Source organism: Penicillium rubens (genome assembly GCF_028828025.1).
Source record: "Penicillium rubens strain IBT 27055 chromosome Unknown utg000003l_segment0_segment0, whole genome shotgun sequence".
Classification (NCBI taxonomy): Eukaryota; Fungi; Ascomycota; class Eurotiomycetes; order Eurotiales; family Aspergillaceae; genus Penicillium; species Penicillium rubens.
The window spans coordinates 4805691-4833570 of NW_026890601.1; the positions used below are offsets into that span (position 1 = coordinate 4805691).

Genomic DNA, 27880 nt, shown 5'->3' on the forward strand with positions numbered 1-27880 from the left:
CCTTTGCACCTGAAACAGCTTAACATCCTACGGGTATCACATACTCCGCAGCCCTTGCAGTCACACTTGTCGCCACAAGAGCAGCTCTGGGCACCGCCGTCACAGTTGCAATTAGATCCGCAACCACAACCCATGGTGAAAGATGTAGAATAAGTGGAGTAATATAGTAGTAGAACTTGTAGGAATGTTTGTATGATTGGTGAAACTGAAGAGGACCTTGGAGACTGAAGAGTGTAGAAGAAGCGGTTTATATATCCGTTGGACTGACATTATCATAATGGCGTCACTGGCGGAATCATCATGGAAGTCAGGTGAGCCGATTTTCTTGGAAATCCCAGTTAATTCCCATTAATTAATACGAATTAAAACGCTAGCCCTAACCCGGGGATTGTTTCGTCAATATGAGACACTCCTGTTATGAAAGTAGATACTCCTAGAGAACCCCAGCCTCTTAGGGTCCCGTTATGTGTAACCTTTTTATTTTACTTTTTTTTCCCCCAACAGCCCCGGGCAATGCCCATCTTTATATCGCGTAGAAGAAGGCTGAAATTATGCAATTTGCCTGCTAGGCCTAGCTGAGTCCTTTTGTTTTATTCGTTTTATGCCATCGTAGGGCGGGTGTTGCTTATTGTATTCTCGCCCCTATATGGAAACAAACCTTTTCATCCAATACAAATCCACACATCACCACTTTTAAAGATGGTCCGATATGAAGCTTGCTATCCTATAAAAACTTGGCGACGCGTGGATTTATATGAAACGAAAAGCTTCATGTTGGGGCCAACAACTTACATCACACTATGGAGCGGTGCAACGAGTCAAGAACCAGGCATTAAAGCATCAGCCTATGCCTTAGTGGTGGTTTGGCAGCTGGCACCTGTACCGGTGTGTAGACATAGCTCCTTCTCATACGAAACAGAAAAGAGAAAAACGTAAGAGAAGAGAGGAGAACATAGCGAAGTAATATTGAGATCAATACTTTCCGTTGTCAGCTTTCTTTTAGTCTATATCCAGCCTTGGGAAGTACTGTTACGCTAAGGCTGCCTCGGAAATGATTCCATACACTCCCTGTTTCAAGCACCATCTGTATATCCTGCTTTCATGGAATTATAACGAAACTCATTCTAAAATAAAGCATTCCTACCCCCGCGAGAGCTGTGGAAACACCAAAAGGCTTCCCGGACTCGAAGCTCTGCGCTCATTCTCGATCTTCACCGTTGTATGAACTTTTCTCCTAAGGCCTGAATCGCCGAATCGACCAAGTGCGTTACCGATGGCATGTTGCTGATTTCAAAGATGCTGATATCCAAGTCGAGGTGGCGGCGCCACCATTTTCGAATCTCAATCTTCACCAGTGAGTCAACCCCTAGGTCAGAGACAGCCCGACTGGGGTCAAACTCCTCTTCTGGTATTGAGAGTAAAGAGCAGAACATGCGAGTAACTTCCTTGGTAAGTACCTCCGAGCTAGCTGGATCCGCCAAGACAGAGCTATCGGCAGCTACACAAGAAAGGAACTCTTTCAGTGGGGCACTAGAGGAGTCTTGGTTGCTTGCTGATCGTTGCTTGACGTCGCGGATGAGGCTTAGGCGGAGATCCTGCCGCACTCGAGGGTCAATACCTGTGACCTTGGTGATGAAGCCAACATTCAGGTGAGTGAGTCCGAGGGTATTCGACCTATTATATTTGTTTGGTCGCTGGTTGACAACGGCAATTTGCATGGTATCGAGAAGATCCTGTATGGTCAAGGTATGCGTTCCTTGCTGGCGGAATCGCTCAAGCACGAGCGGTGTTCTGGCGACAAAGCCCACTTCGTCCATGACCCCAAGATTAATAACAGACGCGGGAAGGCCCAGTGTGTGGCGGTAGTGAACGAAAGCGTTGAGGAATGAGTTAGCAGCCGCGTAGTTTGCCTGGCCGGGGTAGCCGCGGATTCCGCCGATGGAACTCATCAAGACGAAAAACCTCAAGTCCGCATCTTCAAAGACAGAATGCAAATTCCACGTGCCATTGACTTTGGGATCGACTGCAGCTCGCCAGGCCTCATAGTCCATACCAATGGTTGGGCGGTCCTATTGTTGCAAGGTTAGCTTTTCAGTCGGTGCAAATATGAAACCTAGGTAGTTCCACGCTGTCGTCCTAAACGGCCGTTTTTTGCAAGGCTGGCAGTCATACCTGTAAGACCATAGCCAACTGTACAACACCTGCAATAGGTTTAGGGCTCAAGTTCGTAATTCGTTGGACATCACACAGCTTCCTAACATCTCCAGCGATCGCCGTAACCTCAGCACACTGTGCCCGAAGTTCATCGAAGAATGCTTTGTCTTCCTGGGAGCGTCCGGCGGACCGTGAGAAGAAGACTATATGGCGCGCACCACACTCAACGAGCCAGTTGGCGATTGGACGCCCAATCCCTCCAAGTCCTCCGACTATCAGATAAGCTCCCTCGCTGAGTGGTCCGACCTTGAACCGTGACGGAGCTAATTCCAGATCCTCACTATTTTGCGGCATTCTGATGGCAATCTTCCCGATGTGCTTGCCCCTCTGCATGAGACGAAATGCTTCTTTGGGGTTTGTCGCGTCAAACATGTGTATTGGTTTTATTCCCCGGATAGCGCGCTGTTGGTGGAGAGAAACACATTGGCAGAGAAGACTATACGCCCAAATGGATTAGTCCAGGCACCTTCTGTCTCTTGGTCGCCGCGACCTGTCGCTTGACACGGGGCACACTTACCGCTGGACTAAGTCTGGCTTTTCTCTGGCGATTTGTGCCATATCGACCCCAATAAATGCTCGATTGTGAAGGAACTCGTTCATGCTCAGCATTCCCTTTCCCATAATGTCGCGCTTGCCGATTTCAATCATAGTTCCGTATGGGGCGACGCACTGCCAGGATGCGTGGAGTAGCTCCCCGCTAAGTGAATTCAGCACAACGTCAACTCCTTCTCCCCGAGTTGCCTGCATGACGTCTGAAAGGAAACTTGAGCTTCTGGAATCTAAGATGTGATCTGATGGGATCTTATACATCTCCATCATATACTCAGCCTTTTCCTTGTCTCCTACTGTCGTGTAAACCTGATAAGATCAGCAACTGTTGGTCAAGCTTACAGACAGCGAGTATAAAACATACTATTGCACCAACGTGCTGAGAAATCTGTATAGCTGCTTGCCCCACTCCTCCGGCACCAGAGTGTATCAAAACGGACTAGGAGATCATTCAGTCATGGATATAGAAAACACAGGGCATGAATCGCTACTCACCTGTCCCTTCTCGATTCGTGCCACGTTCAACAAAGAGTGGATTACCGTACTGAAAACACACGGCATGGTGGCAGCTTCTTCCAAGGGAAGGTCATCTGAGACCTTCGCACACAATTTCTCTGAAACGACAATTGGGGATGCGAAACAGCCGCCGGCAGAAAGTAGCATCACAGTGTCCCCTATGGCCAGATTATGGACATTAGGTCCTACCTTGGTCACTGTCCCTGATGCTTCTATGCCCATGTTTGTTGGTGAATCGTCCACAATTCCCATAGCCAAGAGAAGATCCTAGATGCGTTATTCCAATGCACTAACCCGCGAGTGTGGATGGCTAGTAACGTACCCTGAAATTCAAGCCCAAGAATTGCGGTGTGACTTCAACGAAACCATTAGTGGGACTTGTTACTTCGTGAGCTATCCATTGAATAGTATCAAGCAGACCGAGTTTTCCAACTGTGAGCACTTTGGGGGTGGAGGGCGCTGGTGTCGTCTCTAGCTCCGAAGCTAGGGCACACGGAAGGTATCTCGGCACCTGGATTGTGCCACCGGTCAGGATATACTCGAAGTCGACATCCACACCTGGCCATTGCCTGACGCTATCGAAGTGCTCATAAATATCGACGACAGCTTCGGCGGCTTTCCGGTCCGAATCGTCAATTTCGAGGGTAGCAAAATCCAAAGACGACTCCGCCCGGATAGCCCTGGCAAGACCAAGGACCATGCCATATCGCGGGTCCACGCTTTGTAGTTGGCATCCCCTCGTCACCCAAGTATACCCTGGGGGTTCAGTCCCGACAGCAAATCCTGGAATTTCTGCCAGTTATCCTCGGAGATATCGTGGAGGAAAGATCCGTTCAGGTCCAATAGGGATACGACGCTTTGGCTACCAGGCAAAGGCTGACCTAAATTGCACCAGGAGAGGGCATAACCGCGCTGAATGAATGACTGTTGAACCAATTTCTCGATGTTGCCAATAGGACCATCATGGAGCAAGGTAACGGTCTTCTCCGAGCGCAGTTCTTCGCGTGTGGATACGATATGAGCCATTTGCTGGAACGGCTTTTCGTCATCGTACACGACAGACTGTACGCCCATAAATCCAGTCTTTCGGAGCTCCTCGTCCCATCTTTCAGGGGCTACATAGGGTCTGGTAGTGCGTTGGTCGTCAACGCCTAGCCACCAGCCCGGGAGGGAACCCTGGATGAGAAGTTAATAATTTCGAAGCAGTTTCTTTCAAAATATGAGACATACCATAATGTATGATTGCGCAACCAAATCTTGGTACCATTGTTAATTTATAGGCGAAAGGTTGAGGACAGTGAACCAACATACCTCCACAGACCTCCTGGAGAAACAGCATGCCACCTGGCGCAAGAACCTTCCTTATGCTTCTAAGAGTCTCAGAGAGTGAAACAGTTGCGTGCAAAACCTGTAAAAGATTTGCAAGTTACCCATTAGCAAACGATCTTTGAACAGGTGACCTTGTGCAGACCGCGGTAATAGATATAAAGGGGGACAATATATGGGGTCCTTCTTACATTTGCAGCGATAACCAGATCATACTGCTCTGCGTCAAAGTCTTGCTCAATCGGGTCGCGGCTGATATCAAGGACCTGATAGTTGATTCCCTCGTACCCGGAGAACCTTTCCCTTGCCGCCTGAAAGAATCCGGGAGAAATATCCGTGAAGGTATAGGTCGAAAACAAGCGGATTCCACCGGGTAAAGTCAGGGCTTGGAGTGCAGTTTCGGTCATTCCGCCAGTTCCTGCACCTATCTCGAGAATCCGCATCTTCGGTCGTGATTTTCCGTAGCAGGTAAAGAGATCCCCAAGTTCCATTGTACTCCCGACAGCCCGATAGATGTTTGTCAAGCAGTCATCCCTGGTCAGCAGGTCAAGTCCATGGACCCTTCCCTGAAGAATATTATCCATGTTGTTGTAGATAGATAGTATTGCTTGCACGTAGGGCGCAGATTGTCCATCCTTTATTTTTGCCGCAGTCTCATCAATCAGGGTTCTTCGGGCTGACGACGGTGCGGACAATAACGCGTCTATCTCAGGAAGAATTGGATATTCCCCTCTTGCAAAACATGCGACCTGAAGATGGAGCCATGACTGAAAGTTTCGCAGGTGTTTGGATGAGACACATTGCGTCCCAATCTGGCTGGCACTTTCAATAATGCACAAGGCCGCCAATTTTTCAACCAGGACTTTAGTGTCGCGATGCGAATTTGGCCGCATCAATTCTGCGCATGGGGTGAAATCTATCAGAGGGGTCCACGTCATCTGTGCGCCAGCCAAGCTATCGTCCTCTTGCAAATCTTCGGTGACGCTCACACGCTTCAGGAGCACGTTTCGAAGTTGCATACAAACAGTATCATCTGAAAGTGCAAGTACGTGCCCATTCACAGTGCCGCTTTCAGCTTTGACGGCAGTGCCTTTTGCAGAGACGTTGGACCCTCCTTGGCCGATGTAGATCTCGCCTATAGACTGGGGTATCAAGGCTTCCCCTAGCTTGCGAACAAGGCCGTTGCACGACGCCGCGGCGGAGAGGACGATGCATTGGTCGATGGTAGTAGGATGGAGTGGATATGGACACTTGTAAGGGTCTTTCTCCTCGTATACAGTAGCTGCAGCCACAGGATGAGCGGGGTCGGCAGATATATTTTTCAGACATTGGAAGCTGGGCCCATATCGCAATCCGATATTACGGACGCTACGGTACCAAGTTGGGGATGACACATGCCGTGGAAGATCCTGGATTCCCTCAGTCGAGCGATGATCACCTGCCATTCCTTTAACTTCTCCAGCACAGTGCTGCATCCAAGAATTGCCATTCCACGAGGTGATGGTGAATGACCACCATCCGGAATCCAGCTCATCAGTCAACCGTGCCGGTTTGAAGCTTGTGAATACCTCAATTGATTCGGTGTCCGTGAGAAGCAGGGCATTTCTGATAAAAACGTTCCGTAGCTTGTAATTTCCAAGGCCTGAAATTTGCCGAACGGCTTCCCCTGCCATAGCCACATATGCGCTGCAGGGAAACACGATATCGTTGCCGACTTGGTGGTCCCGTAACCAGGGCACGTCATTCAATCTAAGGACATTTCTCCAGGTTGGTTCTAGGGCAGTAGACTCGAAGACACGGCTTCCAAGTATTTCGTGGTTAGTGTGCTGTCGTAATCTCCACTCTTTGACAAGTCGACTCTCGTCCCAGAAGCTGGTTCCATGTTGCCAAGGGTACAGCGGGATATCTGTGACGACATTGTGCTGATCATGATCTCCGTTAACTGCTGCGAGGTTGACCAGGACGCCAAGGCCATGAAGGTTACCGGCGGTCTTCACTAAGGAGTCCATTGAGCTTTTGCCGCGCACCACTGTAGGAACATAGCGAGACTCCGCATTTTCAGCTGCGAAAATCTCTCGAAGCGGACCAGCTAGAGCTGAGTGTGGCCCAACCTCGACGATGACTTTTGTCTCTTGTGCCTCTAGCAATGTCCTTACAGCGCGAGAGAAAAGCACTGGCTTCTCCAAGTTCTCGCGCCAGTAGGAAGCTCCCATGTCGCTGTCAGCGGGCATGACCTTTCCTGTAACGGTCGAGTAGAATGGTATTTTGCACCCATTTGTTTGCACGTCATTGCCCAAGAGACACTCGTACGCTGGGCCCAAAGCCTGCATGTGTGCTGCACGTGTCCTCGTTAGTATCGAATGAAAGGGGGTGTGTACTGAGTAGACTTGTTACTGACCCGAGTGATATGCCACATCCACACGGAGATGGCGGCAGAAGACATCTTTCTTATGTGTCTGGATTTTCTCCACGATCTTCTTCAGCGTACTGCTATCCCCAGAGATGGTCACGCTACTTGGGCTATTTTCGCATGCCACCGTGGCTCCGTCGACCAAGTAAGGGAGTACCTCTTCACGACCTAGCCCGATTGCGGCCATGCCACCATTTGCGGAGCGAGAGATGGCTTGCTCTGCAATTTGGCCGCGGTAGTAGGCAACTGTTATTGCTGACTCTGCTGTCAAAGCACCAGCTGCATAGGCTGCAGCTATTTCACCACTGGAGTGGCCTAAGACGGCAGCGGGACGGACGTCCCATTTCGCAAGTACATCGACTAATCCGATCTGGAAAGCCGTGCAAAGGGGCTGGGAAAGCCCAGGTGTATCAATCTGGTGGCTCTTCCCCTTATCGGAAAATTGGTCTTAACCAGTCAGCTTCATCACTCTACACGTTGGCTAGGAGCAACAACCGGGACAAGACACCCAAGTCAGGCAAAAAGAACATACCTGCTATCTTCCACTCGGGAGGGTCTGGCAGACATTGTAAAGTCCGGTCGAGTTTGTTGATGCTGTTGCGGAAGCACTCGGAGAAAAGGAGAAGGTCGTTTGCCATTCCAGTCCACTGGGCCCCCTGCCCTGTAAAGACAAAGGCAAGACGGGGAGACGATGGAAAGCTTTCTTCGATACCGGAAAATGAGATGGATCCTTGGCCCTCCACGACAGCGAATGCTCGGTATTTCAGATGCTCTCGGCGTTGACACATAGTGTATGCGATGTCTCTTCTCTCTTTAGAGCTCTGGGCCAAATAGACTTCAAATTGCGAGATTCTCTGCTTTAAGGCGCTTCGGCTTTTTCCGGAGAGGACAATCAGTTGTGGCCCGTTCCTGGGATGCCGGGTCGGGTTCTCGCGTTCGGCGCTGCCGGAGTTGCTCGATTCCATGATCACCTGAAAATGTAAGATATATATAACCAAACACAGGTCGGCACTGTAATAGTCAACATACATGTGCATTGACGCCCCCAATCCCAAAGCCATTGATGCTGACCCTCTTACTGCGGTCTGTAGGCCACCTCGTAAGTTCCACAGGCACACGGAGATGGGCTTCCTCAAACGGGACTATTGCTCTTGTTAGTTTGTGTCTCGTTGCAAGGGGAACCCAACCATACTTCGAGGATTAGGCTTGGAAAAGTGGATATTTGGCGGTATTTGCCCATTTTCAAGAGACAGGACAGCTTTGATGACACTGGTAATACCGGATGCGCCCTCAGAGTGACCGACATTTGGTTTTACCTGGTATCTAGTAAGCCATCTGGCCATAGATAGTTGCGTCTAGTAAGTATTTAGCAAGACTTACCGATGTGATCATTACACCCTTTTCCCCAAACACCTTGCCGATAGCGCTTGCTTCTAAAGGATCTCCAACTGCGGTGCCCGTGCCGTGGCACTCGATAAAGGCAGTCTTAGAGAAGTCACGAATCCCAGCGACATCATAAGTTTGACGGATCAACTGCTCGTGGCTGTGAGGGTTTGGTGTCTTCATATCAGCAGTTCTACCATCAAAGTTTGTCGCCGTGGCTCTAACTGTTGCTCGAATAGGGTCATTGTTTGCCTTTGCTCGATCAGCCTTCTTAAGTAGGATTGCAGTGATCGCCTCACCACGGCCATACCCGTCTGCTGCGGCATCGAATGTTTTCGAGGTCCCCGTCGAGGATATGACTCCCTCTGCGGTCATCGCCATCATCATAGTTGGCGTGATTATTAGATTGGTTCCTGCCACGACGGCTGAGGAGCAACTGCCGCCGGAAATTGCCTGACAGGCGGCGTGGAGAGCTACTAGCCCGGACGAACAAGCCGTTTGGATTGTCAGGCTGCAAAGTCAGCCACTTACGCTTTCGAATGGGTACCTAGGGAGGGGTATTCACCTTGGTCCCTTTAGATCATACTCGTAAGACACTCGGTTGGCAAGGGCAAAGTCCATTGTGGAGTTTACCTGACCATCCCAGGGACGTTGGAGGTCTCTGGAGGTGATGTCAAGCCAACTTTCTCCAAATGTACCAACATAACATCCCATGTCAGTGCCTTGCCAGCCTACCTGCCCGGCGTTTTCCATACATTCCCAGACCACTTCCAACAGCATTCGTTGCTGTGGGTCCATGTTGCCTGCCTCCTTTGGTGGAAGCGAGAAAAACTCATGGTCAAAGTGACTCACGTCCTCTTGTAAAAAAAGGCCGTGGCGTGTGCAGACCGTGCCAGGACGACCCGAAGGATGGTAAAACCCTTCTGAATTGTACCTATTTGCCGGGACGGGGACACGGCCACTTTTCTTGTTGGCAAGTAGATCCCAAAAATCTTCAGATGTCCTTATCTTGCCGGGAAGCCTCATGGCCATGCCCACAATTGCGATAGGCTCGGAGCTCCCGGTTCGGCCGACCCCATCGCCTCTACTATCATCCGAGACATGACTCGTCTTTGGGCGGGTTTCCGTGTACACACCAACTCCGCCTATTCCAGCTGCTTGAAGTGTCAACCAATGTTGAAGGTTCTTGCCGAAGCTGAGATTTACCTTGATCGTCAAAGCTAAAATGTTGATCATCCTTGGCACGCTCCATGAGCGAACCATCTGCCGGAAGGCTATTGAAGGGAGCCATTTTGAAGACTTTGGAAACTTGAGATTGGAATATATCCGTGATATTCAGGGACGTATAAGGATTTCCAAGGTTATTTAGGAGTTGACCTGGGCCATACCCAATTCTTCTAATGACATTGACATGACTCCCATCCTTGTTCCTAATATATATGACGTGCGTTTCATCCTTCGAAGGATGGATTAACTGTTCTTTTTTCCCTGTTTGGCGCTGATATAAATCTAATGAAGACTCAACTTCCGCAATCGGTCATACGGGAAAGGCAACTGGTCAATTTGAGTTCGGTTGGTATGCAACTCTCCAACCGAATATCCCGGTTCAATTGACACAAGTGAAGACGCCCATTGACCTAGTCAAACTTCTTAGGGATTACCTGGTCCTTTTAACGACTTTCCCGGTATTAAATTCAAATTCCACCATTAACTTTGGAATATGGGAGGTTAACGAACTTACCATTTTGACGTAATCATGGGAATTGCTGACCTTGGAAGTCCTGGAGGTGAGAATATGTGTTTAGTTATGAGTTCGGCTACGCCATTTTCGCTCTGGTATATCCGATTCCTATCTTATTGTGGATCTGTTGACACGAGTAAATTGCAAGCTGGTCTGTTTCGGGTACTATATAGTTATAGTGCGGACAACGATATAGAATCGCTAGTGTCTGACCAAGAACGTGTCCTAGTGATAGTCAATCGAGTGTGAGTAAGTTCGATAACCACTTGATTTCGGGCCTTAAGTATAGCTTCGCAATTAATTTGTCGGCGAAGTAACGAGTTGGGATTTCCACGAGCCGAATCCCAATTTTCTGTGCTAGAGTAGCTGTTCTAGAAAGAGTACTTTGCCTCTCTGAGAAATGTCCTTAGCAACAACTTTCTTATTAGTAGAATATAATGTGGTAAATAGCTATAGTTGTTAATATTCGAGGATAGAACACTCCATGCCTATATTTACACGCCGCCTAAAGTTCGCCACTGATGTCTATACGAGCTATAAACCTCCCGTACTATATATACCGGAGTCTTTTGATTTCGCAGAACTTCTCTGCTGGTCTATGGCATTTTACATCTCCGGTATCTACAGGATATACCTTCTCCGAAGTAACGGCACTTTCATCTAGAGGTAACCAACATGTCCTAATGTGTTGTAGATACCTCCTATGGATAATTTTTCCGTAAAACAACCGTGGAAACGGAGGGGAATATATAACCAAGTTGGTCACACTTTTTCTCAAGTATTTATAGGCAGGTTTATACAAGTCGTACAAAGATCATTGATTATATTGATTATTAAATGGCCAAATTCTCCTAGGCAGTGTAAGTACATAGTAGCTCTGGAGAGGTCCACGGTGTTACGCTGTAGATGGGGTCGTTGTCCGCTGGGCTACCCAACAACCCAATCTTGTTTTTGTTCTTTTTGTTCTTTTTTCTTCTCATTTACCATTGAACATTTGACATTTGACAGACATCTGACATTTGTCTGATATTTGACCTTCCATATTTTGATATTCGGACTCTCGTGTGCTGTCTGGAAGTGGTCAGTTCTCCATCTCTTTATCTCTCTCTCCTTCTCCTCTCTCTCCCCGATAAGCCCCAACCAGTTCTCAACTCAGAGCGATCATTACAACCGCGTGATTTCTCAAGATCTACAGCTCTTTGATCATTTGTTACATCTGTGACTATCAGCTCAAGCTAGTGACCATCCATTTGACCTTGTGACATCTGCGCCCCTCTCCAACGGAGCTCCCGGCGATTACTTATCGGACACCCGCCACCGCTTGAGGTCTGCTCACCTGGTTCTTCCAAAGAGCCAGGGGATTGGGCAGATCTAAAGATATTGTCGAACTGGCTCACCATTCATCACACCCGTTTACCACCTCCGACGACCCTGATCCTCCTTTGCCCAATACAGCTCCTGCCTCGGTAGGCAATCCCGGCTCCCAAACGTCAGAGTTCCTGTCCGCATCCCGACCATCCAGTTCATCTACCCCTCGGCCCAACCGTCGCCGCCGCCTTTCGAGCAGCCCGGATAACCTTGGTCCCTCATCGGCAGGGACCGGACACCTTCCACAAATAGCACGTGAGACTACATCTCAGAACTACCCAGGCCGTCTTTCTGGCCGACCGGACGGCCGACCTCCTTCCCCCAAGCGCAGGCGCCTGGTAATCATGCGTCCCGACGGAATATCAACAGAAAATGGCTTCGTAGACGCCTCGGACGAATCACGTGCTTCGACATCGAGGAAGACTGGCTTGAACGGGCAAGCGGCAACCAACGGGAGCTCTCAGACAAATGGCTCTAAAACGCCATCCCTATCTTCTACCTACTACGGTCACAACCGGGAGGAGGTGACGCGGATTTTGATACAGAGTTTATATGAGCTGGGTTATAATGGGTCGGCATCACTGTTAAGCTCCGAGAGTGGCTATGAACTGGAAACATCAGGGGTCGCAACGTTCCGGAGTGCGGTGTTAGGTGGACGATGGCTAGAAGCCGAGAGGATCCTGATTCAATCGTTTCGAAATGCCGGGTCACAACAGGTCGACAGGAAATCTCCACAAGAAGAGACCCTGGTATTATCAGAGGAGGCCGATAGGAACGAGATGCTATTCTATCTCCGGCAGCAGAAATTCCTCGAGTTGCTAGAAGCGCGTGATCTAGCTGCAGCTCTCAACGTCCTTCGCCAGGAACTGACGCCCTTGAATTTTGATGTTGAGCGTCTACACGCCCTATCAAGGTATTGCCCATCAATAGGTATCTATAGAACAAGATTTGCTTACCAGTTGTTTTGGTTAGTCTTCTTATGTGCCCAACGGAGGTCTTACATGCCCAAACGGGATGGAATGGCTCCGTTAGCTCGTCTCGTGAACGACTTCTTGGCGAGCTATCAAGTGAGCTTGATCGAATCTTCAATGTCTGTGGTGTAACCGGGTTGCTAATTCAGCCGCAGAATCCATTTCTCCTTCCGTGATGATCCCGCAACATCGCCTGGCCATCTTACTAGATCACGTCAAGCAATCTCAGATCAACAACTGCGTTTATCATAATACTGCCGACCCTCCGTCGCTCTACTCGGACCACATGTGTGACCGAAACGACTTCCCATTAGACGTCATTGTGGACTTGACTCAGCACTCAGATGAAGTATGGTACTGCGAGTTCTCTCACGATGGCTCCAAGCTGGTTACTGCAGGAAAGGACCATAACGTGCTCATCTATAACACAATAGACTTCAGCGTTATCCACAGGCTTACAGAACACGAGGACGGAGTTGCGTTCGCCAGCTGGAGTCCAGATGACTCCAAACTAATTACTTGCTCGCAAGATAAGAAGGCACGCGTATGGAGCGTCGAGGTAATGATTTCTACGGTTCCGTGTAAATCCATAATAATATGCTAACTCGGGCTGTGCATGATTTAGAGCGGTCGTTGTCTGCTCACCATCAACCACCACCGTCAACCGGTGACTGCAGCTGCCTGGGCAGCAGATGGTGAATCTTTCGTGACAGCCTCTCTCGATTCTGAATCACAGCTCCGTCACTGGAGCATGCGTGGTCAGCCTCTATACACATGGAAAGGCGGATTCCGCGTACAGGACTGTGCCATTAGTGCCGACGGACGACGTCTTGTTGCTGCCGACACAGAAGCGAAGGTTCATGTGTACAATATGCTTACATACGAAGAAGACTACTGCCTCCCAGTGCCGAGCAAACCGACCTCGGTTTCTATCAGCAAAGACTCGCGGCACGTGCTTATAAACCTGGCTGAGCATGATATCCAACTAGTTGACATGGAAACCACTGCTGTTGTCCGTCAGTTCAAGGGACAGAAACAAGGCGAGTTCGTGATTCGCAGCACGTTCGGGGGAGCAGCTGAGAACTTTGTCGTCAGCGGAAGTGAAGGTGAATATCTCGACATATCATTTCTGGTATCGTTACTAACTATTTCCAGATTCGAAAGTCTACATCTGGCACAAGGAAAATGGCAACATCGTAGAGACTCTGGATGGGCATATCTCTGGATGCGTGAACTCCATATCATGGAACCCGGCCGACCCGGGAATGTTCGCATCGGCAGGCGACGACAGTGCAGTAAGGATGTAAGAATCACTCCTATCCTCTGTCTCACATTCAACAACACCACTAACTTAGATTTCTAGCTGGTCTCGAGAGGGCAATCGATCCCGTCCAGTAGGACCAGTTCAACGCAGCGGGATACCCTCAAATGGCTTTACACGGACTAGCGCATTGAGGACAACATCCGCTTTCTGATATCCATGTACTGCACATCGACGATGACTACCCAACGTCGCTTGTGCAGTTTTGTTCCTGCTTGTTGCCTGTCTTTATTTAGTTTCCCCACGATACCGTATTTGATTGAGGGAACATACCCGGAGCTTTGGATTGAAAGACGATAAACCTGCTGCCTTGCAATGTTTTCTTGTTCTTCTCGAATTCTGTTCTGTGTTCTTGCCTTAACTTCCCGGCATATCCACATCATGCTGCCTTGCGCATATACATCGCTGGAGTCCCCCTTTCACTCTTTATGCTGATTACTCTCTGCAACTAGCATCTATTTCTTTCAATACAGGAAGCTGGCGTTGGACCGTATCTTTCTGGGTCTTTAGGGGTACATATATTCTGTCCTTGGTCCAGTCCTTGGGGTTTTGCTTTTGGGGGGCTTTCTTGGTCATCTCTTATGCTCTTATTCAATCGTTTTGTTGCAAGTCTCTGGTTGAATCAAATCTACTACTACTTATATTCTCGTTCCTACGTAAACTCCGATCTGGTGGTAACTAGCGCAGGAATAGAGTAACAGACTTGTTGGCGTGCCTCTCTTACTGTTGTTTCTTTTTCCTCACTACAGATTCAATTTATGTTGTCAGACTAGAAGGAAGACTTACGGCCAAGAAGCAGGGCCAAATTGTACAAAAGTAAAACCGATTCCATCATTCATGATTCCTAGTGTCAAAAAGTAAAAAGAAGAAACTCCAAACATAAAGAAAAAGTCCATGCTACTTAGGCCGGAGGCCCGAAATTTTTCGGAAATAAGCAAAATCGTAAACACCTGGGGTGCGCAAATCGGCTGGCATTTTGGCAAACTATCCCGGATTGTTAGTGCTGGATGGTAAGTGAGTGGCAGTCATTTGACTTACTGAAATATGTTATTATCCCTTTCCTCCACGCTAGAGCTGGCCTTGTATTTCCTTCGAACCCATTGTGCCGGATTCCGAGTCGTATTCGAATCAGCAATGCGAGCGAAATCCACTTCAGAAGACCCAGAAGGAATGAAGCCAAGACGCTTTTGGCGTAAGGAAAGATGTTACAGTCACAATGCCACCTTAAATGGAGATTATGAAAGCAAGTCCGCAACTGGAATAACATCATTAGCATAGCAATAGAAAGGTCGTGACTGGTTGGCTTACCATTCATTGGCATTTCATCAATTTGGGTCGAGTAGTACAACTCAATGTCGCGAAGGATGCGGACATCATCGCTGGTGACAAAGTTGATGGCCACACCCTTGCGGCCGAATCGTCCAGATCGACCAATACGGTGAATGTAGTTCTCACGGTTTGTAGGCAGATCGTAGTTGATAACAAGAGAGACTTGCTGAACATCGATACCACGGGCCCAGACATCAGTAGAAATGAGGACACGAGAATTGCCCTGACGGAAGTCTTGCATAATACTATCACGCTCCTTCTGAGGCATCTCGCCGTGCATACTGGAGACAGTAAAGTTGGCTTCACGCATCTTGTCGGCAAGCCAGTCGACCTTTCGGCGGGTGTTGCAGAAGATAACGGCCTGGGTGATAGTCAAGGTATCGTACAGATCGCAAAGTGTGTCGAACTTCCATTCCTCCTTCTCAACAGCAATGAAGTATTGCTTGATACCCTCCAGTGTCAACTCGTCACGCTTGACTAGGACACGGACGGGGTCAGTCATGAACTTTGTGGTCATGTCCAAGACATCGTATGGGAGGGTGGCAGAGACCACGACGACCTGCGTCGCGGGGGGCAGGTAGCGGTAAACGTCGTAAATCTGCTCACGGAAACCGCGGTTAAGGAGCTCGTCGGCTTCATCGAGAACCAGCATCTTGATATGACGTGTGCGCAGGTTTCGGCGCCGGATCATATCGGCCACACGACCAGGAGTTCCCGAGACAACGTGTTGGCCGTAGTCGAGTTTGCGGATATCTTCACCAACGTTGGTCCCTCCAATACAAGCGTGGCACTGGACATTCATGTAATCACCGAGGGCCATAACGACGGATTGAATTTGAGTTGCGAGTTCGCGGGTCGGGGAGAGAACCAGAGCTGTTACAAAACAGGATCGTGGTTAGGATGGGATCTGATCAGATTGAACGGAAAAAAGGCATACCTTGGGTCTCGCGCACAACAGTATCAATAATCTGCAAGGTACTGATCGCGAATGTGGCAGTTTTACCAGTACCGGACTGGGCCTGGGCAATAGTGTCGCGACCTTTGCAGATTTGTACAATCGCACGAGATTGCACAGCCGAAGGCGATTCGTATCCGTAAGCGTAGACTCCGCGAAGCAGACTTTCCTTCAGGTGCATGTCCTCGAAGGTCGGCGCGACCGTCACCTCCTTGGAGGTGTTGAACTCCATGCGCTCTAGTTGCTGTTAGCATGCTTCATCTTGCGCCAAGTTCTGGAACCACATACCCTCTGCGCGTCTGTCGATTCCGTCCGCCATGATGTAGATGTTCGTATTTCAATGTCAGACAATGAATGATACCGGGATTCACGAAGAGTGAAGCCTAAAGTAAGTGAGGTCGACCGGCCCAACTTTTCGCGGTGGAAAGGTTCGGGTCACATGACCTATCCGCGAGTTGGAGCTGCCGATTGCCAACGTCTTTTGCGATCACCACGAAACTTTGTCAACACTCTTTGCGCGCCAATAAAAATCAGTTCTTGCGCGGCAGACATATTGAAAATATGTTGCTCGAAGACCAGCGGTTCATCCATGAGGATCTAGAGCGCCTGGAGCAGGCTATCGCTGATCGCGTGGCGGAGGAGCCCCGAAATGTGAGTATGCCGCCGAACAATGTCGAAGTCACGTTTTCTAACTTAACTCTTTGTCAGGCTCGAGGCCGTTTGGCTCGCGACCATGAAATCTCTCAGTTTCTAGACCGAATTGAGACCCAGTCCCAGCGACTTCTGGAGATCTACCAGGATGTCGATGGATTGCGGGAGAAAGAAGTGCAGTCCATTTCAACAGGCGACCAATTTGAAGAGTTCTACAAACAGCTGGGTGAAATCAAAGATTACCACAAGCGCTACCCTAACGAACCGATCGAGAACCTCGAGCAAGCATACAACCGCGTTCAGCCCGGCGAAGGAGAGGCTCCCCGCACCGCAATCGACAATATGTTCACTGGCGAAGAAGGGTTCGGACAATACCTGGATCTCACCATACTTCATGAAGATTACCTGAATCTTCCCGGCGTTAAGCGCTTGTCATACGTCCAATATCTCGACATCTTCGACTCCTTCACACCGCCCGCGTTGCCAATTAAGCGCAAAGACAAGCTTTCCGATCGCTACTTCAACTATGTTGGCGACCTTTCTAGCTATCTCGAGAGTTTCATCAAGAGAGTGCAGCCGTTGCAACCCTTGAACGATCTTTTCGCCAGCTTCGAGCAGGAATTCGAAAAGCAATGGGCTGCGAAGGAGGTCCCGGGATGGACAGAAGAAAAGACTGAGAATGGTACATCCGGCCCAGCAACCGAAGGGACCGGCGAAGGCATTTGGTGCGCGGATTGCGAGAAGGAATTCAAAAACGACAACGTGTACCGGAGCCACTTGACCGGTAAGAAACACATCCGAGCGGCAGAAGCCCGCAAAGCAGCAGGCGCATCCGACGAGAAACCATCTGCATCCCAAGGCACGTCTTTGGCCCATAGCCTCAAGGAGCGCGCAGTTGCACGACGCGAGCACCAAATTCGATCCTTGACGAATGTCCTGCGCGAGGAACGACAAGCGACAAGAATCAATGTCGAGCGCCGACAGGGTATGACTGAACGTGAACGCCAACTGGAATGGGAGGCTGTGCAGGCTGGGCTCGACCACACGGGTCCCGAGCCTCGTGCCGGCGAAGAATCGGAGGAAGAGGACGAGGAGATCGTTTACAACCCGTTGAAGCTGCCACTGGCATGGGATGGAAAGCCTATTCCCTTCTGGCTCTACAAGCTCCACGGCCTTGGTGTCGAATACCCATGCCAGATTTGCGGAAACTACACCTACATGGGTCGACGGGCATTCGACAAACATTTCTCTGAAAACCTCCACATCCACGGATTGAAGTGCCTCGGTGTTACCTCCAACTTCAACCTCTTCCGTGAGATCACCAATATCAATGAGGCCCAGTCACTTTGGGCGCAGCTGGAGAAGGATAAGAAGAAGGAGAGAGAGTCACGCGATAATGTCGTTCAAATGGAGGATGCAGAGGGTAACGTTATGCCCGAAAGGATCTACTTGGATTTGCAAAAGCAGGGCATTCTCTAGAGGGGAGAGCTTCATTATTTTATTTTCTCCGGCGTCCTTGATTTTTACAAATGGCTCGGTGTTCGGCGAATACATAGTTTTGCAAGCTCGTTTTGGGGTTTGAAGTGGCTTATGGACACAGATTTGTTATTTTCTGCCACAAACCCTACTGTAACGATTAAGACACCCGTCAAATTTACAACGGAAGCTCACATCATTCTTTTCGGCATGAGTCCGTGACAAGTGTGGCTAGATTCCTGTCTCAAGCCAGGTGTAATTTCGCTTGGCATGGTTATGTGTAGAATTAATCAGTACTCCACATGGCCCCGGGGAGCACGGTGTATATCTAGATATGTACAATATAGATATGTAAATATGTAGGTACACTAGTAGGACCTCGTATAAAGATCCGATTCCATGAGATTTAGTTTGCCCTTCCCGACGACTTCATTCTACCTTGGTCATGTGTCTATTTTCACTATACGAAGGCATGTTTTTGTCACATTTTCTCCCCTGAAATTAAAACTATCCCGATGTCCGTATCCCTCCTCTGGTGATCTACTCGAGGATTGGGCTTAAAATCATGGCAGGAGCACGCTAAAGATCCTCCATCCGTATCCAGTGCAGATACGAGGTCGCCAAGGACAGCCTCAAAGGTCAAAGCGAGTACTATGTCCCGCACGTTTGCATGGTTCGAGTATAAGAAAAAGAAAATAGATCTTTCCAGCTACTCTGCATTGTATTACTCCGTGCTAGCTCGGCTCTAAAGATATCTGCAATGGATCCCCTTTCTATCGCCGCTTCTTTGGCTGGTCTCATCACCATATCAACCCAGATCGTCAATATCATCCACATAATAAACACAAAGAATAATAAAGAGTTAGACTCGCTGTCCAGAGAGGTTCACGCTGTGAGGGGGATCCTATCGCAGATTCAACAGATTGTTCAGTTCCAGTCCGCCAAAGCCGCCAAAAACTCTGAATGGCTTAATGCACTCAACACTACTTTGGATGACTGTGGTGATACGTATCTACAGCTGGAGAAGTCCTTAAAAGGACTGGTGTCAAGCTCAAGACTCAAAGCACTGAAGAAGAAAGTCAAGTGGACGCTCAAAGAGAAGGAGATTCAGGACTCATTGAGGAAGGTCGAAAGCTATAAGCTGTCGCTGGATCTGTTATTGTCTGTTCAAACGAGGTATGTAAGCCCAATGCTCGATACGGGAGTTACTAACAAAAGTCAAAAGTACTACAACGACGAAGATTGAAGATGTGGTGGTTCAACTTCAGAAGAAGTTACTTCTCACATCGCCCGCCGCTCCCGCGACTCGGACACCTCTGTCGTGGAGAAAGAAGCTAGCGGGTTTCGAGGCAGACCCTGCAGACCCTGCACCCTCACAACTAAGCGATTCCGACGACGCACAGTCAGATGCAGAAAGCTCCAGTGTCGGTGTTTCATACGTAATCCCAGGGCCAAATACCACCGACTGGACTAGTCCCGGCATTTTTGGAATAAGCCAGGACGAAGGCAAAGATGCCCCCGATCTTAATAGCCCAGGCCTTGTTCGCATATGTGAAATGTGAGATACCCACCTCGTTTCTATTCATCCAGTCGAACTTATCACTGTTCAGATCTGTCGGCCAGAAAAAAATCAGCCTCTTCTGTAGCTGGGAGAGAAGCCCAGCGAACGAGATGATGACGCCTATTCGGGCACATATTTTATTTAAAGGCCCTACACCCGGAGATTTATATTTCATGCAGCTGGAAGAATGCAAGTCTTTATCCGTCTATTCTGTCTACTTGTCTAACATTATGCAGCATCGACCGAGCGTTTTGTTGTCCCGGTAGGGAAATCCAGTCTTATTATCGCGCAGTGCAGCTTCAAGGGTGGCGTGTGTCCCCTGAGCGAGCTTGGCAAATGCGATGATAATGACCAGTTCCATCTCGCACTTGAAGATTTTGCATTGAAATCCAAACCAGATTCTCAACAAGTGCTCGTAAATTTTGACAGTGTTCAAGGTAGGCGGAATGGGCAAGTTAGAAGGTCTGGAAGACTAACTCACGTCGATTAGATCGGGATAAATTTTTGGGCCATCTTTATGGTATCCGATACCTTCAGCGCATGGATCTTCCATTTGCCCTTTCCAACGAGTTCTACCATCATTCGTCCTATATGAAAAGGTATACCTGGAACAATCCGTCGATATATAAGCTAACTCTGGTAGGGTTCAAAACGTGCAAATAGGGTACGCAGATGGGACCGAAAAGTCATACATTTATCCCTATCTATACCTCGATTATCCTATAGAGGGTGAATCTCTCATGCTTGTGTGTGTAACCAAACCACATGACGAGAAGTCGGTGGTATTCAAGGAAAACAGTAAGGGACTTCCAAAGACCAAGCCTGAGATGGCCCAATCTCACAATTACAGTCCTTGAACTCGATATCCAGATAGTGGGGTCCGAAGCGGTTGTGTTCACAAGTCGGGATGGTAAAGCAATACACACCATATCAGCAACTCTCGGCTCTCTAGACGGTGAGATAATAATATGTCACTAGTTATATATACGTATTGCTTTGCTAACTGGATGATAGCGCTTGTTGATTTGTATTACCGTCTGCAAGACGCCATCAGAGAATGGCAATCAATGGGAGCGAAAGGGGTGGATGATTTCGAGACTAAAGCCGAATGGTAGGTTGCGCTCCTTGGCCACAGCTCTCTGGCGAATATTGATCTTTGTTTTTAATAATGCAGGCCCGTTGAGAACCTCGAGTTCCTTAAGGATTCTATGGATATTACATGTTCCTTTGACAAAGTTCTCGTTGTGGTTAAGTTGGACCGTTTCTTGAGACGAATGAAGATGGAAATCTCGAAGAAGGATTCACAGAAGATGTTGGCCTCCTGCCACGGTACATTTATTACACCCGTACTGATTGTCTTCTGTTCGAATATGCTGACCTCCTATCTATCCAGTCATGACTTCATCTATCCTGTTCTACAAAGAGCACTTGAAAAAAGCGTCACCAGACTTCTTTATCGATCCTGTCATGCAAGCCGTTTTTTGGGACTTGACGCGTGGGACTGCTACCCCCGATAATTTCCAAACAGGACAGGTGAGGATTCATGGTGCCAGGGCAGCGCAAATATGTTACGAACTGGAGGAAATTGCGGAAGATTGCAAACAGAACACCGAAGATGCACAGAAGAAATTCTTGAAAGCGCTTGGTAGTACATAGTCACCCCTAGTTCATGTCTTGCGTTGTCCTGTTGATATATCTGAATATATTCATGTTGGTCTCTCTCTGGCACATCAAATGCGCCTGATGGTTTATGTTTCTACTGCTGTACAATGGATCGAGTGAAGGGTTCATAATGGTTCGCTGTGTTCACATTGTTCGCATAGTTCTCCATATGGGGCTAAAGTGGTCACGTGCACACGTGTCATCACTCTTTCCTCTTTTCGCGTTCGGACGGGTCCGGGAGTCTCGAGTTTTGGCCAACTCGACTGTATCTCAGAGTCACTAGGTGACTCACGTGGATATGGGCCATGGGCTTCAAATTCACCTTCTTATGTGATCTGTTGACCAGTCTAGATGACAGCAGAACGGCCAAGGCATCCACGGCGGCCAAGAACGATAATCCTGATATTAGAACAGTCGCGCAGTGGTTCTCTCGACATGGACGGACAATTCATAACGCCAACACAGACCGTGTGGCGTTGCTCTCGTGCATGTTCCCCGAAAAACGCACGGACCGAGTATACTGGCTGCAAGCTACTCAGCTATCGAGAGTTATTGGCCGCTGCTTGGGCTTGGGATCGTCCCGACTTTCCGAACTCAATAGATGGCAAAGACCTGGCGGTTCTGATCTCGGAGGGTGTGTCGAAATTGTCATGCGGCAAGCCGAGAATTACATTCCAGCCGGCCAGGAGTTGTCGGTAGAAGAAATCGATCGCGCCATGGCTATGATTGCATCACGCTGCCGCTTCTCTGGCCCTCATGCCCGCCGGAATCGTACAGCTGTGGACGTTGAGGAAACTTTATCAAAGCTGTACCGTCGATCAAGTAGCCGCGACGCCAAATGGCTCACCCGCATGATTCTCAAAAGCTACTCTCCTGTCGTGTTTCCAGAAAAGTACACCCTGAAGAAATTCCACTTCCTTCTGCCGCAACTGCTCCAGCTTCAGAACTCCTTTGAAGGGGCGTTGGAGATGCTCGCTTCAGACCCAATAAACCACTTCCCTCCGAACCCAGATCCCCAAACAGCCAAAAGTCTTAGCGCCGTTGCTCTACAACATATGCGTCCTCGTCCTGGTATCAAGGTGGGACGACCTGACTATTACAAAGCTCGGAGTATCAAACATTGTCACCAAATGGCCAATGGTCGTCGGATGAGCATTGAACGGAAATACGATGGTGAATACTGTCAGATCCACGTCGATCTCTCTAACAAGTATACCCCCATCCAGATCTTCTCCAAAAGTGGCAAGGACTCGACCGCAGATAAAGATAAAATCATACCTGTGATAGAAGAAACGCTCCGCACTGGATTTCCTGACTGCAAATTTGCCCACCGCTGCATCCTTGAGGGAGAGCTGCTTGTATGGAATGACCAGAATTGTGACCTGATGGACTTTAGCAAAATTCGGAGGTTTATTCCACGATCTGGCATTATGATTGGAGTTGATAATGATTCTCCGTAAATCACGATTCCTTTTAATCTATAGGACTCTATGCTGATTGATACAGGCCGCAACCGTACGAGCACTTGATGATCATGTTCTTTGACATTCTCCTCCTCGATAACGACGTATGCCTTGCCAAGCCTCATCGGGAAAGGCGACTACTATTACAACAGGTAGTAAAGACAATCCCAGGCCGGGCGGAACTTGCCTATCAGGAAGTTCTGGACTTCAACCGACCTGATAGCTATCATCGGCTCGAACGGAGTTTCGAGAAAGCAATGACTAAGCACTGGGAGGGATATGTCTTGAAGGCCTCTGATGAGCCTTATTTTCCGACATACTCCACTGATACGGATCATATGTGCGGCCGATGGATCAAACTCAAGAAAGATTACATACCCGGTCTTGGAGACACATTAGATCTTGCATTGGTCGGAGCTAGCTACAACACGCGGGACGCTCCTGATCTGGGACAAATAAAAGGGCTGAAATGGACTCACTTTTTTGTTGCCTGTCTTCTGAACCCTGACCAGGTCAAAGAGCGCGGTGGTTTGCCGCGTTTCCGAATCATTGATGTGATTAACCGGCATCGCATGAGCATTCAGAACATGCAAATCCTCAATCAAATCGGCGAGTTTCATGCACGTCAACCTGAAAATTTCGAATGGTTTCACATTGAGTATGGGCACCAGGCCCTTCCCCCTCCAACAACCTTGTTCAAACAGCCCTTCATCGTGGAGATGCTGGGCAGCGGATTTGAAAAGCCGTCTGGCGCCAGATACTTCACGCTTCGATTTCCACGGATTTTGAAAATACACTCGGACCGAACACTGGAAGAGTGTACGTCATTCCAAGGCCTGCAGCTTTCGGCTGAGCATGCCCGGGCTGTGCCTGCGGATGAACTTGAAGAACGCGAGAAATGGGCAAGACGCCTCGAGGCTTGCAGTGGACTTAATCTGTATGTTGTGCGATCTCCAAGCCCAGAAGCGACTTGTTCAGACACCGACGAGGAAACCCATTCCCCGTCATCCCAGGTTCCCCAGGCCACCACTACTTCCGAAGAAAGTTTTATGGACGCACGTCCATTGATGGAAGCGCTGCAGGAAGATTCAAAACGGAAAGGGAGCCATGACTATCCACTGTCCCCACTAGTCTACGTCGATGAGACAATGCCTCCCACACAAAATGATGAAAACCCTGTTGTTGAAAAAACTGTACTCGTCGACAATGATAACCTGTCGTCTCGTCAACATTCCAGCCAGAAGGAAGGAAAGATCGCGTCCCAGAAATCTTCGGGCTTTTTACATCCCGTGCAGACAAGCAGTTTCATATCCACACACGAGCACTTTCAACAGTCACACGAGTCGCAGGAACGGCTTCCGGATAAGCCATTGATGCCAACATCATCTAAGCACAAACGCAAGATGTCACCCCAATCTCCTTTGACAACAATCCCCATATGGACGCCTGAAACCTCGCTGGGAAGTTTTACACTTCCCAAATTTGATGGAAAATCCAACGACGATCATGAATATTGTGATCTGAATGAGTTTGTTCAGTGTCTCTGTTCTGATGAATCTGCTTCTTCCCTCCGACAGTCCAACCCTTATGCCGCCTCACAGGGGACTGGATTTGGCATTGTCCTGTTTGTTCCCAAAGCAACCCAACTAGGGAAAGAAATGCACCGTCTTGCCAAAACTCTTTCCAACTTCGTCCATACTGGAACAAGTCCACTGCCCTCCATAGGAAGCATATTCTTCTTGGGATCAAGCATGTTGGAACATGATCTACGCCCCGGCGACCTTCGCTTTTGTTTGCGTGATATGTGGACAGGTATCGGACGTGATCATTCCTATGGTTGTCTTTCATGGAATCTCAGCAAGCATTCTGATGGTATATCCGTGGGAAGAGAGCAACTACGCTCTGATTTGGATCGCCGTCGTTATGACATGTCAAAGGAGACACCAGAGCACGGAGGCTCTGGACCAAGGCCCCCATGGATTGAGATTACCTTTGATGAAACCGCCATTGCTGTGTTGGGCGAGTATAGCTCGATCGAACCTCTAGTTCATGTTTTATATAGTTGATACCCCTTTGCTTTTTATGAATGAATCATACTAGACGTGAACACTCTTGAAACAGCTATTCCACCGCTTGCATTGCCTCTGCGAGGTGAAAATGAGGTTTAAAATCGTAGCTATTATTCATAAAGACCAGTTAAAAACCATGGATGGTTCGCTGTCATGATAATCCATACATATCTCATTTAATCGATGTAATTAGGTCGCATCCTCCCTTCTCGCCCTAACATCCCTCATCAACGCCTTGGCCTCCTCCACTTCAATTCCATCCTGGCACAACTCGCTTGCTAGCTGGTCGGCACGATCAAGATCACCATTCCGTGACGAATATTGTGCCAACCACAACCGTGCCTTGGATGTAGTTGCTGTAACACCAGTACCGTTCCACGTCTCACTGACAATGGAGTCATCATTCTGCATAAACGACTCAGCCTTTGCGCGAGGCTTACGATTACGGCGACGTCGTTGCGACAGATCGAGCTCTTCGTCTCCTGAATGCTCAATCTCAGCATCGCTTTGAAGGCCATTCTCCGAGGTAGAGGATTCGTCGTCATCTTGGTTTTCATTGGCAGGAGCACCAGACTCCTGTTGGAGAGTGAGTTCCATGTATGCAGCGGCCTCCTCTTCGTCGCCGAGACGTTCGTACAGTGTCGCAATTTGGTGCAGTGTTTCTGGGTCAAGGATCTTCCGACTGCCAGGGGCAGGGCTTGCGCCGGTTCCCGGTTGTCCGCCGTCATCTGGTTGTAATGATCCAGCCACCAATGCACGCTTCAAAGCTTGGATGCTCTGCTCCACTCGGCCCATCTTTGCGTAGCAAGATCCAACTGCCTGCCACATCTTTGGATCGTATGGACGTAGCGCTGCGGCCCGCTGGTAGTAAAACAGGGCGTAAAAAGACATATCTAGGACTTCGTAGGCTTGTCCGAGACCGTACCAGGCGCGGTAGTCCTTGCGATTGACGTCGACTGCTCGACGGTATGACTCAATGGCAGTGTGAGTATTCTTCATCTCGATGTATTCATGGCCCATGAGGGTCCATGCAGATAGGAAATTCCGGTCGAGGGTGAGGGCACGTCGGAAGTACATTACTGCCTTCTCGTGCTCGGATTTCAATGAGTAGTAGTTACCAACAACACAGCAGGTTTCTGGGCGGAATTTGTCGGTGGCCGTTGCGACCTGAGCGATGAATGCAAGTTGAGGTCGCTGGTCCATCACGTAAAGGATGTTCGAATAGTGATCTAGACTGTCTAAGCGGTGGGGTGATGTGGCCAGAATGCCTTCGAAAATATGGGATGCCTCTTCGAAGTCTGCATGATATTAGCTCATGAATCAATCACGCGTTGAGCCGGAGCCAGGGCATTTCACCTTTTGAGTGATATAACAACAACGCGTGTTGTGTTTTGAGGAATGCGCTTTCTGGGAACATTGACTGCAGCTCTGAGAGTGACCTGTAGGTGTCTTCCGTGGCCTGGTACAGTTCCTGGCTGCAGTAGACGTAGAATATTAAGCTCATGACGTTTTGTGGCAGAAGTTCGAGGATTTGTTTCAACTGTTAGAATTAGTATCGACTGAAGGAAATTCCTGATGGGAATAATAACTTACGTCTTCTGTGCTGCCCAAGAGATCGTTCAGCTCCTGCCAGGCCCCCCAGTGGTATGGGTTTAGATGCACACAGCGGATCAGCCATTTCTTCGCCAGCTCCTCATTTCGTCCTTTCAATAAGACCACAGCATAGAGATACTCCAACCATCCCTGTCCCCTATCATCCAACCCCTGCGCGGTTCGTTCAGATAACCACCCATCTAAACCTCTAGCGAGACCTGGCAGCTCTCGATTGACCGCCATCCCACCATCTGCTGGACCTAACACCATCTCCGTTTCCTCTTCCTTGCGCTTTTCACCGGCTAAATATTTTGCGTACAGGGCGAGGAAGAGCGATTTCTGACTGAGTTTTGGATATGGATTCTGCTGTATTTGGGTCTTTTGTGTCTTTGAGCTTTGAAACGGTGAAGCTTTATCCTTGCCCTTGTGTGGAGTCAGCGATGGCCTCGGCTTAGAGTTCGGCGAGGTAATTGACAAAGGAACGGGCGGTGTTGTCGGAGGGAGGAATACGGCCGCACATCGGTCATATTCACGGGTATCGAAGTAAGATTTGGCCAGCAGGTATTTGTAGGACTCTTGCGATTCAAGGGCGGCTTCTACTGGGTCGCGCACTTGGAGGTAAGGGTTTGGTGCTGGTGCAGGAGGATCTGAGATCTCCATCGGAGACTCGAGATCAGTGTCTTCATGATCTAAAGGCCGGAGGGAGTCAAGCATTTCAGCGGCCCTGAGTTCGTCAGCATCATTAGCACTCCAGAACTATCCGAATGAAGCTTGTGAGTCGTACCATTTTGCCGATTGATAGAGACATCGCTCAGAGCACTTAATCGCAGCATTTTCCAGCTGGTACATAAGCTCCCGGATCCCGTCATCCATAGGTTCTTCCATGACGAGAGTCTTTGTCGCAAGTAGGCGGAGGTGGAATATTCAAACACAGCTTTGTGGCGCCGATGGAGGTTTCAGTATATCAAGACGTTGTGCAACGGTTCAATTTCATGCTTCCCTCGGTTGAAAGAAGCTCACCGAGCAGAGGTTCAATTGCAACTCGACTTGCGAAGGTCCGGTGGTGTAAATAAATGGTCTTGGCCCTCGCGTTGTTGATACGGATGAGACAGCAACAGGCGTACTCGGAAAGAACGAGAGAAAAAAAAGCAGAGATCCGGAGCAAGCTATAGCTTCTCACAAATTCGAAAATAACGTGAAGATCGTTCAATGGCCTTGAGGAATCCACGTCGTCGTCGGGTTGCGCCTGGAGAAACAGCAACACAACAAACAGGGCAAACAGGACAAACAGGACAAAGGGTCCCTCCGCGGGGAAATGGTCA

General features: G+C 48.9%; 7 protein-coding genes across 7 annotated transcripts; 4 read left to right on the forward strand and 3 right to left on the reverse strand.

Annotated features, from left to right (window-relative positions):
* Positions 1 to 1211: 1211 nt before the first annotated feature.
* On the reverse strand, positions 1212 to 9689 carry N7525_008056 (type I polyketide synthase; the record flags this gene model as incomplete). The annotated part of the gene is made up of 17 exons (XM_061214283.1): positions 1212 to 2069; positions 2173 to 2650; positions 2732 to 3072; positions 3128 to 3202; positions 3259 to 3546; positions 3602 to 3959; positions 4025 to 4455; positions 4510 to 4535; positions 4591 to 4687; positions 4797 to 6940; positions 7004 to 7462; positions 7548 to 7986; positions 8045 to 8157; positions 8208 to 8331; positions 8396 to 8909; positions 8964 to 9552; positions 9605 to 9689. 17 exons carry the CDS (start codon positions 9687 to 9689, stop codon positions 1212 to 1214), a joined length of 7419 nt encoding a protein of 2472 aa, XP_061068714.1.
* A 1778-nt stretch (positions 9690 to 11467) lies between these two features.
* Positions 11468 to 13953, forward strand: N7525_008057 (WD40 repeat domain-containing protein; the record flags this gene model as incomplete). The annotated part of the gene is made up of 6 exons (XM_061214284.1): positions 11468 to 12420; positions 12480 to 12574; positions 12634 to 13037; positions 13104 to 13584; positions 13634 to 13781; positions 13842 to 13953. The coding sequence occupies 6 exons, from the start codon at positions 11468 to 11470 to the stop codon at positions 13951 to 13953; spliced, it is 2193 nt and encodes a 730-aa protein (XP_061068715.1).
* Positions 13954 to 15034: 1081 nt separating this feature from the next.
* N7525_008058 (ATP-dependent RNA helicase eIF4A) lies at positions 15035 to 16402 on the reverse strand (the record flags this gene model as incomplete). Its single annotated transcript, XM_061214285.1, has 4 exons — positions 15035 to 15054; positions 15108 to 16001; positions 16066 to 16320; positions 16372 to 16402. 4 exons carry the CDS (start codon positions 16400 to 16402, stop codon positions 15035 to 15037), a joined length of 1200 nt encoding a protein of 399 aa, XP_061068716.1.
* Positions 16403 to 16644: 242 nt separating this feature from the next.
* N7525_008059 (SF3a splicing factor complex subunit PRP9) lies at positions 16645 to 18213 on the forward strand (the record flags this gene model as incomplete). Its single annotated transcript, XM_002568483.1, has 2 exons — positions 16645 to 16734; positions 16792 to 18213. The coding sequence occupies 2 exons, from the start codon at positions 16645 to 16647 to the stop codon at positions 18211 to 18213; spliced, it is 1512 nt and encodes a 503-aa protein (XP_002568529.1).
* A 757-nt stretch (positions 18214 to 18970) lies between these two features.
* On the forward strand, positions 18971 to 21427 carry N7525_008060 (uncharacterized protein; the record flags this gene model as incomplete). Its single annotated transcript, XM_061214286.1, has 6 exons — positions 18971 to 19386; positions 19436 to 19638; positions 20622 to 20726; positions 20786 to 20882; positions 20946 to 21100; positions 21165 to 21427. The coding sequence occupies 6 exons, from the start codon at positions 18971 to 18973 to the stop codon at positions 21425 to 21427; spliced, it is 1239 nt and encodes a 412-aa protein (XP_061068717.1).
* Positions 21428 to 21738: 311 nt separating this feature from the next.
* On the forward strand, positions 21739 to 24962 carry N7525_008061 (ATP dependent DNA ligase domain protein; the record flags this gene model as incomplete). Its single annotated transcript, XM_002568486.1, has 2 exons — positions 21739 to 22889; positions 22940 to 24962. The coding sequence occupies 2 exons, from the start codon at positions 21739 to 21741 to the stop codon at positions 24960 to 24962; spliced, it is 3174 nt and encodes a 1057-aa protein (XP_002568532.1).
* Positions 24963 to 25154: 192 nt separating this feature from the next.
* N7525_008062 (anaphase promoting complex subunit CDC23) lies at positions 25155 to 27443 on the reverse strand (the record flags this gene model as incomplete). Its single annotated transcript, XM_061214287.1, has 4 exons — positions 25155 to 26263; positions 26322 to 26505; positions 26559 to 27282; positions 27343 to 27443. The coding sequence occupies 4 exons, from the start codon at positions 27441 to 27443 to the stop codon at positions 25155 to 25157; spliced, it is 2118 nt and encodes a 705-aa protein (XP_061068718.1).
* Positions 27444 to 27880: the final 437 nt, after the last annotated feature.